This window comes from Terrapene carolina, unplaced genomic scaffold, assembly GCF_002925995.2.
Source record: "Terrapene carolina triunguis isolate 2854851 unplaced genomic scaffold, T_m_triunguis-2.0 Scaffold33738, whole genome shotgun sequence".
NCBI lineage: Eukaryota > Metazoa > Chordata > Testudines > Emydidae > Terrapene > Terrapene triunguis.
This window is the reverse complement of record NW_020698089.1, coordinates 1-8,595: the sequence shown is the minus strand read 5'-3', so window position 1 is coordinate 8,595 and position 8,595 is coordinate 1. Positions and strand designations below refer to the sequence as shown.

Genomic DNA, 8,595 nt, shown 5'->3' with positions numbered 1-8,595 from the left:
CCCCCCCCCGCGGGGGATGTGGTCACCGGCCGGAGAACAGGAAGGCAGCGCCGGCTTCCCGGCAGCGCCCCACCACCAGCCACTTAAGGGCTTTAATAATTGAGTTAGCCGCGCACGCGCCCTGCGCCCGGGCCGGGGGGAGCGCCCGGGTGACCTGCAGGCCAGGGGGCTGGGTGGGATCCACAGGACGGGCAGCGGGGGCGCTGAGGGGGCGGCTCGCTTCGGGGTGGGGGTGGGAGGTGGGTTGGTGCAGGTGGCTGGGCTATGATGCTGCGACGTGGGGGGGTGGCCGTGGCATGCTGCCCCATTGCCTGTGGGGAGCTCCCCACCGTGGCACAAGCAGCTGGGGGGTGGGCACCTTCGCGTGTAGGGCACCACATAGCTGGGGCTGCAGAGCCCGTCCGGGCTGCCCATGTGGGGTCTGCCCTGAGGTAGGTGCCTGGGCTGGGGCCAGGCAGGGGTCAGGCCGGGGCCTGAACAGGCAGGTGTGGGGGGCAGCCTGGGGTCTCGCTGGTGGGGTGCGGAGGTTGTTGCGTTCGGGTGTCTGGCGGTGCTTTGTGTGATGCAGGTTGGGTAGGACTCGGGTTGCCGTGGTGCGTTACAGGATGTCCTGGTGTATTTGTGTTTGCGGAGCTGCTTTGCGCTACAGGATGGTGTGCGTTGTGTTATGTTGCATGGCTGTGTAGCGTTGCAGTGTGTGTGTGTGTTGCAGGATGTGGTACAGCTCTGTGTGTGTTGGATGGCCCAGCTGCATTGTGTTGGGGCATCTGTGTGTGTAAGGGCTGTGATGGGTTGTAGGACATTGTGTTGTGCTACTGTGTGTGTGTCTGTGGTGCATGGCCGTGGTGTGTTGCTGTGCGTGTTGCACTGTGCTGAGGTGTGTGGCAGGGCCGCAGGTGCTGTGTGTGTGGTTGTGTCCCTGCCCCCCCCTTCCTCCCCTGGAAGTGCTGCTCAGCCTGAGAGGCCCTGTGGGAATGGGGGAGGTGATCTGCTGGGGCTGCAAAATGTGTGGGGACTGGAGCGGGGGGACACACACACAGTGCTGCGTGTTTTCCCTGTCCTGCGCTCTGAGCTACCCTCTCCAGGGAGTGGCGTGGGGTGATGCCCTACTCTGGGGAGCCCTGGGGGGCTGCTGGCTCAGTGCTGGGCAGATCAGTGCTGGGGGGCTCCCCTCCCCGCGTACATCCCTGGGCTTGGCAGCCGTTGTGGGTCAAAGCAGCATCTCCACACCTGCCCTCCCCTCCTACAACCAGCACCTCTGGGGCTCCTCCCCCCATTCACCCCCAGGTTGGGGGGAGGGATCCTGGTGCAAAGGAAAACTCCAGAGTCGTTGCTGGGAGTCTGGGGGGCCAGGGAGCCCCAATACTGGGGTACGGTGCAGGGCAGAGTGACCCGGGGGGAGAGAACCCAGGCGTCCTGGCTCCCAGCCCCCCGCCCCAACCGGGAGAGAACCCAGGCGTCCTGGCTGTGTGTTTAACCCTTTGCCTGCTCTCTCCCTTCCAGTCTGGACCAACGTGGAGCCGCGGTCTGTGGCCGTGTTCCCGTGGCACTCCCTTGTGCCCTTCCTGGCCCCCAGCCAGCCAGACTCCTCCGTCCAGCCCAGCGAGGGCCAGCAGCCTGTCAATCACCCTGCGGTGTCCAATCAGAACAAAGGTGAGGATGGGACAGCCCCATGTGGGGCACTTGGGGAGGGCCAGGGGGGCTGTGAGCCTGGCCAGCTCCTTGCCAGCACAGGGGAGCTGCTGGCTTTTGTGTGTGACCCACCAAAATGGTGCCCGCGCAGCAAGCAAGGAGTGAAGCCAGCAGGGGGAGCTCGCACTGTTGTATTTCAGTGTGACCCACAAAAATGGCCCCTCTCTGCCTGGTGCATTCTCATGGGCCGTCGCCCTTGATCTTTTCCCCCACCAGAGCCTCCAGAATCAGCGGCCGTTGCCCATGACCTCCCGGGGGTGGCGTCAGGGGCTGAGCTGGGGGCTTCCCGCCCCGACAGTCCAGCCTCAGCCCCACAGGCCACGGCAGCGGCTGGAGGGGGAGAGGGCCCCTCCCAGCTCGAGGACGAGGCCCCGGGGCCCCCAAGGCTGGACAGCGAGACAGAGAGCGACCACGATGACCCGTGAGTGGGGGAGGGGTTGGGGGACATGGGGCTAGTGTGAGGAGGATGGGGGGACGGGGCTGGCACGGGGGGGCTGGGGCTGGCGGGGGGGACGAGGGGGATGAGGGGACATGGGGCTGGTACGAGGGGGATGGGGGGACGTGGGGCTGGTGGGGGAGTAAGGAGGGTTGTTTGTGGCACATGGTCAGGGCCGGCAGGGGGACATGGGTTGGGGGATTGGGGCTTGTGGGGTGGAGGCAGGGGCAGGGTCGGGGGCAGGATGTGGGGGGATCTGGGGCAGGGACCCGGCTGGGGGGAGGTTGGGGAGGGGTCAGGGACGTGCCGGGATCGAGGTGCAGCAGGGTTACAAGAGTGGTGCCCGCCCGCGCAGGTTCCTGTCGATCGTGTCCCCCGAGATCCAGCTCCCTCTGCAGCCCGGGAAGCGCCGGACGCAGTCGCTGAGCGCCCTGCCCAAGGACCGAGACTCTTCCTCCGAGAAGGATGGGCGCAGCCCCAACAAGGTGAGCCAGACCGGCCCCCCCCCCCACCGTGTGCATGGAACAGCCCAGAGAGACCTGCTCCCCCCCATCCCTGTGCATGGAATGGTACAGAGACAAGTGTCCCTCCCCCACGCCGTGTGCATGGAACAGTCCAGAGAGACCTGTTCCCCCCCATCCCTGTGCATGGAATGGTACAGAGACAAGTGTTCCCCCCGCAGTGCTGTGTGCATGGAACAGTCCAGAGAGACTTGCACCTCCCCAAGGCCAAGTGCATTATCCCCTATGTGGAATGCAGCACGAGAATTCACCCCTCCTTTAATTCCCACATGGAACGCGCCTCAAGACCTCATGCGCCCCCCCATCCTCCATCTGGAACGCTCCATGGTAACTCCCCCTCCATCCCCCAAATGGAATGCTCCACAAGAACTCACCAGCCCCCTTCATCCCCCACATGGAATGTGCCATGAGAACTCACCCCCCCTTTATTTAATACATGGAACACTCCATGAGGACCCCCATAGGCTCCCCTCCGTGGGGGAGGGATATGATTGGCTGCGACCCCTCCCCTAGACCCCCCCCCGTCTCCCAGTAGGAGAGATGTGATTGGCTGTGGGTGCTTTGCTCGTTTGCAGCGGGAGAAGGACCATATCCGGCGACCCATGAACGCCTTCATGATCTTCAGCAAGCGGCACCGGGCTCTGGTGCACCAGCGGCACCCGAACCAGGACAACCGCACCGTCAGCAAGATCCTGGGCGAGTGGTGGTACGCGCTGGGGCCCAAGGAGAAGCAGAAGTACCATGACCTGGCCTTCCAGGTGCGGGCATCGGGGCGGGGCGGGGGTGTCAGCGGGGGGCGCTGTGCTGCAGGGGGCGCCATGTTGTGGAGAGGGTCAACGAGGGAGTCGGAGGCCCAGCATTGGGGTCAGCCGGGGGGGGGGGGGGGGGGCCAGGGGGCCCCGGTCCGGCAGGTGGGGGGGGGGGGGCCCGGGGGCCAGGGACTCGGGCAGGGGGAGCGGGGGATCTGGCGGGCGGGCGGCTCGGGGGGGCAGCGGGGCGCCCCCTAACCTGGTCCGTGCGTAGGTGAAGGAGGCGCACTTCAAGGCGCACCCCGACTGGAAGTGGTGTAACAAGGACCGGAAGAAGTCCAGCTCGGATGCCAAGCCCTCGGCGCCGGGGCCCGGGGGGGGCCCCAAGGAGGCGCGGGAGCGCAGCATGTCAGAGACGGGCACGGCCGCCGTGCTGGGAGGTGAGACCCACCCCCCCTTCCCTCTTCCCCCCGCCCCCTCCTTGGGGCTCCCCCGACAGCCCGCTCAGCCGCTCTCTTCTCTCCCCGTAGCCTCCTCGGAGATCCCGGCGCTGGCGGGGCCAGAGAGCAAGGCAGGGGGCACAGGGCACGCGCCCGGGGAGCGGCTGATCCACGTGCCGGGGGCTGGGGCGCAGCGGCCCCGGGCCTTCTCCCACAGCGGGGTGCATGGGCTGGATGCCGGGGAGCGGGACAGCCAGGCGCTGCAGGAGCTCACGCAGGTACCGGGGGGCTGGGAGTTTGGGAGGGTGGGCTGGGGGCTCGTGGTGGCTTGGGGTCTGGGGGGGGTGCAGAGCGGGTGTATTGGGTCCCCTGTGGGGAGGCCGTGCTGGGGGCGGGGGGGATGGGACCCCTGATGGGGAAGAGGGTCTTGGGTCTGGGTTGGGGGGCCCTGCTGGGAGGAGGTGCAGAGGTCCCAGCCCTCAATTGCTCCCCGCTCTGTTGCAGATGTGTTCCGGCCCGTCGCCCTACCCCGGTGGGAAGGGGCAGTATGGGGGGCCGGGCCCCTCGGGGTCCCCATTCGCAGCTCCAGGTGAGAGTCCCCGGCCCCCCCTGCTGCCGCCGGCCCCCCGCGCCGCCCGCTCCCAGCGTGTGGCCAGCGAGGACATGACGAGCGACGAGGAGCGCATGGTCATCTGCGAGGAGGAGGGGGACGATGATGTCATTGGTGAGCCCCCCCGAACTCCTCAGAGCCTGCCCAGAGCCCCCGGACTCCCCACTGCCCCCCAGAACCCGCTTAGCCCCCCCGTGGGCCCGCTGTATGGCTGCACACCCCACAGCTGTGTCCCTCCCGGCACAGCTCTGCAGGGAGGGGTGGATCCGGGCAGTGAGGAGGGGGCCTTGCGGGCGTCACTGACTCTGCCCCCTCCTGCCCCCCAGCGGACGACGGGTTCAACCCGCCCGACATTGACCTGAAGTGCAAGGAGCGGGTGACGGACAGCGAAAGCGAGACCTCCTCGGGCGAGGAGCCCGACGGCAAGGTGAGGGCGGGGGGGCTGGGGGGGGGGGGCTATGGGGGTTTCATGGGGGCAGGGAAGGGCTATGGGGGGCAGGGAGAGGCAGTGGGGCTGTGTGGGGGTTGATGGGGGCAGGGCGAGGCAGTGGGGCTGTGCGGGGGTTGATGGGGGGCAGGGAGGGGGGAGCTATGTGGGGCAGTACCTAACCTCCCCCCTGTGTCTCTCTCTGCCCCCAGGGCTTTGGGCGGAAGCTCTTCTCCCCGGTGATCCGCTCCCCGCCGCTGCCCCCCTCCTCGGGCGCCTTCGCCCCCTGCCGCCCGCCAGCCCCCACCGAGCTGGACCTGCCCCACGGCCCCGACCAGCTCCCCCTGGCCAAGCCCTACAGCCCCTTCCCGCTGGCGCTCAGCCCCTTCAAGGCCCAGGACTCACGGGGGCCCCGGCCCCCTGGCCCCCCGCCAGCCAAGCGCCCTGAGCCGGCCCCCCCTTACCGCCGGAAGCGGGCTGACAGCGCCGGGGGGGCTGAGACTGGCGCGGCTGGGCCCTCGGTCATCTCCTCCCCCGGGGGGGTGCTGCAGGCGCTGGTGCTGCCGGAGCCGGGGCGCCTGTCCGCGGGCACGGTGCTGGTGCCGGCCCCCTCGCTCAGCAGCTACGGCGGGGCGCCGGGCCTGGCACGCACCGCCTCCACCGTGGTCACCAACGTGGTCAAGCCGGTCAGCAGCACCCCCGTGCCCATCGCCAGCAAGCCCTTCCCTCGGGGGGCAGGTGAGGGCAGGCCCCTGCTCAGCCCCCCAGCCCTGGAGCTGGCCCCGCCGCCCCTGGCCATGCTGGGGGGTGCCAAGCCAGAGGCCGTGCCCGTGGGTCGCATCGGCCTGCTCTACGCCGACAAGAAGCCCCCGCCCCCCGCCAGCCAGGCCCCATCCAACCACCTGGTGGTCGGGACGATGGGCAAGGCCCCGGTGGCCCCGGGCAACGTGGTGACCAACCTGCTGGTGGGGCAGGCAGGGGGCGCGGCGGCCGGGCCGGCCCCTGTGACCGTGCTGCCGCCGCAGCCCTCGGTGCAGTTCATTACCCAGAACCCCCCGGGGGTCGGGCCCAATGGGCCGGTCCCCCTGGGCATCCTGCAGCCCCAGGGCCTCCTGTCAGGGGCGCCAGGCAAGGCTGGGGGCATCACCCAGGTGCAGTACATCCTGCCCACCCTGCCCCAGCAGCTGCAGGTGGCCGGGGGCAAGGGGCCAGGGGCCGGAGCCGCCAGCATCCACTTCACCCTGCCCCCCACCAGCAGCAAGGTGCTTGCCACCGCGCCCCACGGCCTGCCCATCCTCCAGCCTGGGCCCGGCAGTGCCAGCACCGCCGTCACCGTCGTCTCCACCGCACCCAAAGGTGGGGGGCGCTGGCCCCAGGGGCTGGCTGGGGAGGGGGATGGGAGGGGGGGCTGGTGTGTGGGGTGGGGGATTGGACGGGGGGCTGGCTGGTGCGTGGGGAATGGGGCGGGGGGCTGGCTGGGGTGGGCGAGGGGGGGGGGGGGGGGCTGGTGTGGGGGATGGAGCGGGGGGCTGGCTGGCTCGGGGGGTGGGAAATGGGACGGGGGGCTGGCTGGTGCGTGGGGGATGGGGCGGGGGCTCCCTCTCCCCCACCCTGCCCTGATGCGCCCCCGTCTCCCCCCAGCCCAGTCAGCGTCTCCGGTGCAGGCCCCGGGCCCCGGAGGCTCAGCCCAACTGGTGCAGGGCAAGGTGTTAGTGCCCGTGGCAACCCCCCAGGTGACGGTGCGGCCCGGGGGTGGGGCCGGCCCCATGGCCCAGGTGGCGCCGCCCTTCCCGGTGCCCCTCCAGAACGGATCCCAGCCCGCCAGCAAGGTGAGTGCGTGTCTGTGCTGGGGGGGGGGGGGGGGGGGGGGGGGGGGGCCCCCCACCCCCCCTGCTCTGCCCCCCAGATCATCCAGCTGACGCCGCTGACCCCCGCGCCGAACAGCGCCGCCTTGGCGCCCCCCCTGAGCCCCGCCACGGCCCTCGTGGGACCCCACAGCCAGGCCCAGAAGGTGCTGCTGCCGTCCTCCACCAGGTAGGCACCGGGGCAGTGGGGGGGCAAGGCTCCGTGTTCCCCCCGCCTGCCAGTAACGCTCCCCCCTCTCTGCCCAGGATCACCTATGTGCAGTCCACAGGTGGGCACCAGCTGACCCTGGGCACCTCGGCCTCCCCCTCGCAGCCTGGCGCCGCCACCTATGTGCAGGCCCCTGTGGGGCCGGCCCCCATGGCCCTGGGCTTCACGGCCATCGGGCCCAGCGGGCCGGCCATTGTGCAGCCGCTGCTCTCGGGTAAGGGGGGGCTGTGAATGGGGGGTGATGCACTCGATCCAGACCCCTGCTCTCCCCAAGTGTTTGGCGGGGCTGGCGCTGGGGTGTCGGTACTAGGGAGGGGCAGAGAGCTGGGTCGGGGACGTGGGGGGAGGGCTGGGACTGGGTCGGGTGACCTGCGTGGGGCTGGTGCCAGGCGGGGGGCTGGTTTGGGGGCACGGGCTGGCAGCGGATGGTGGCAGGGGGCTGGATCAGGGCTGGAGCCGGGGGGCTGGTGCCAGAGGGCTGGTGCTAGACAGGGACAGAGTTGGGGGTCTGAGGTGGGGATGGTGCTGGATGGGGGCAGGGGGCTGGGGCAGGGGAGCGGGACTGTACTGGATGGGGGCAGGGGAGCGGGTGGGGAGGGACGGCGCTGGATGGGGGCAGGGGAGCGGGGGGGGGAGGGGATGGCACCGGACGGGGTCAAGGGCGGCTCCGTCCGTCCGTCTCACCCTTGGTGTTTCTCTCCCCAGGGCAGAGCCCCCTGCTGGCCCCGGGGCAGGTGGGGGTTTCCCCACTGCCCAGCCCCCAGCTGCCCCCCTCCTGCAGCGGCCCGGTGATCACGGCCATCTACCCCGGCCCCCCGAGCGCCGGCCCCGCCCCGTCACCCGCCCACGGTCTCGTCTACAGCGTGGCCAGCCCCGCCCCGGCCCCCATCCTGCCCAAGGGCAGCAGTGCCGGCAGCCAGGGCACACTGGGGCCTGGACCCATGGGTATGAATGGGGCTGGGCGGGGCTGGGCAGGGCCCCACCCCCATGGCCACAGAATGGGGGCGGGGCTGGGCAGTAAACACAGAATGGGGGTGGGACCATAGAGCAGGAGGCGGAGTTCAGCAGGTCCCCAACCACATGGCTGTGGAACAGGGGGCGGGGCTATGGAAGGGGCGGGGCTGAGCAGGGTCAGATTCTTATGGGTATGGGTTGGGGGCAGAGTTCTGGGGGGGGCGGGGTAGGCTCCACCCTCACGGGTATGGAACTGGAGCCGGAGCTTTGGGGTGGGGGTGGGGCTGCGGGGTATGAGTGGGGGGTCCCTGTGGCCCCCCCGGCCCCCCATGACTGTCTCTCTCCCCCCACAGGCCCCCTCGCCTTCCCCCCAGCGCCCGCCCGGCCCCCGCGCCCCCCGCCAAAGCCCCCCCAGAAGGTGAAGGCCGCCATCGCCAGCATCCCTGTGGGCTCCTACGAGTCGGCCCTGTCACCCAGCCCCGCCCGGCCTCCGGGGGGGCAGCAGACGGAGCCCGGGGGGCCCCCCCGCGTCCCCCGGGAGCTGGAGAGCCCCAGGGAGCCCCCGGAGCCGCCTGCCCCCTCCCCCCCGCCCCAGCCCCCCCGGCCCGGGCCAGCTCCAGAGCCGGAGAGCTGGGATGGGCGCCCCCCCTCGCCCGCGTCCCCCCAGCACCCGGCGCCCGAGGTTGAGAGCGG

General features: G+C 70.6%; 1 protein-coding gene across 1 annotated transcript; it reads left to right on the top strand.

Moving 5' to 3' along the window:
• Positions 1-1,503: 1,503 nt before the first annotated feature.
• Positions 1,504-8,591, top strand: CIC (capicua transcriptional repressor; the record flags this gene model as incomplete). Its single annotated transcript, XM_026663568.2, has 14 exons — positions 1,504-1,653; positions 1,909-2,113; positions 2,484-2,613; positions 3,225-3,407; positions 3,673-3,838; positions 3,929-4,116; positions 4,343-4,562; positions 4,775-4,875; positions 5,088-6,231; positions 6,517-6,704; positions 6,782-6,909; positions 6,987-7,162; positions 7,654-7,893; positions 8,256-8,591. Coding segments are annotated over 14 exons (3,555 nt in total), but the record flags the coding sequence as incomplete, so codon positions are not given.
• Between the last annotated feature and the right edge of the window lie 4 nt (positions 8,592-8,595).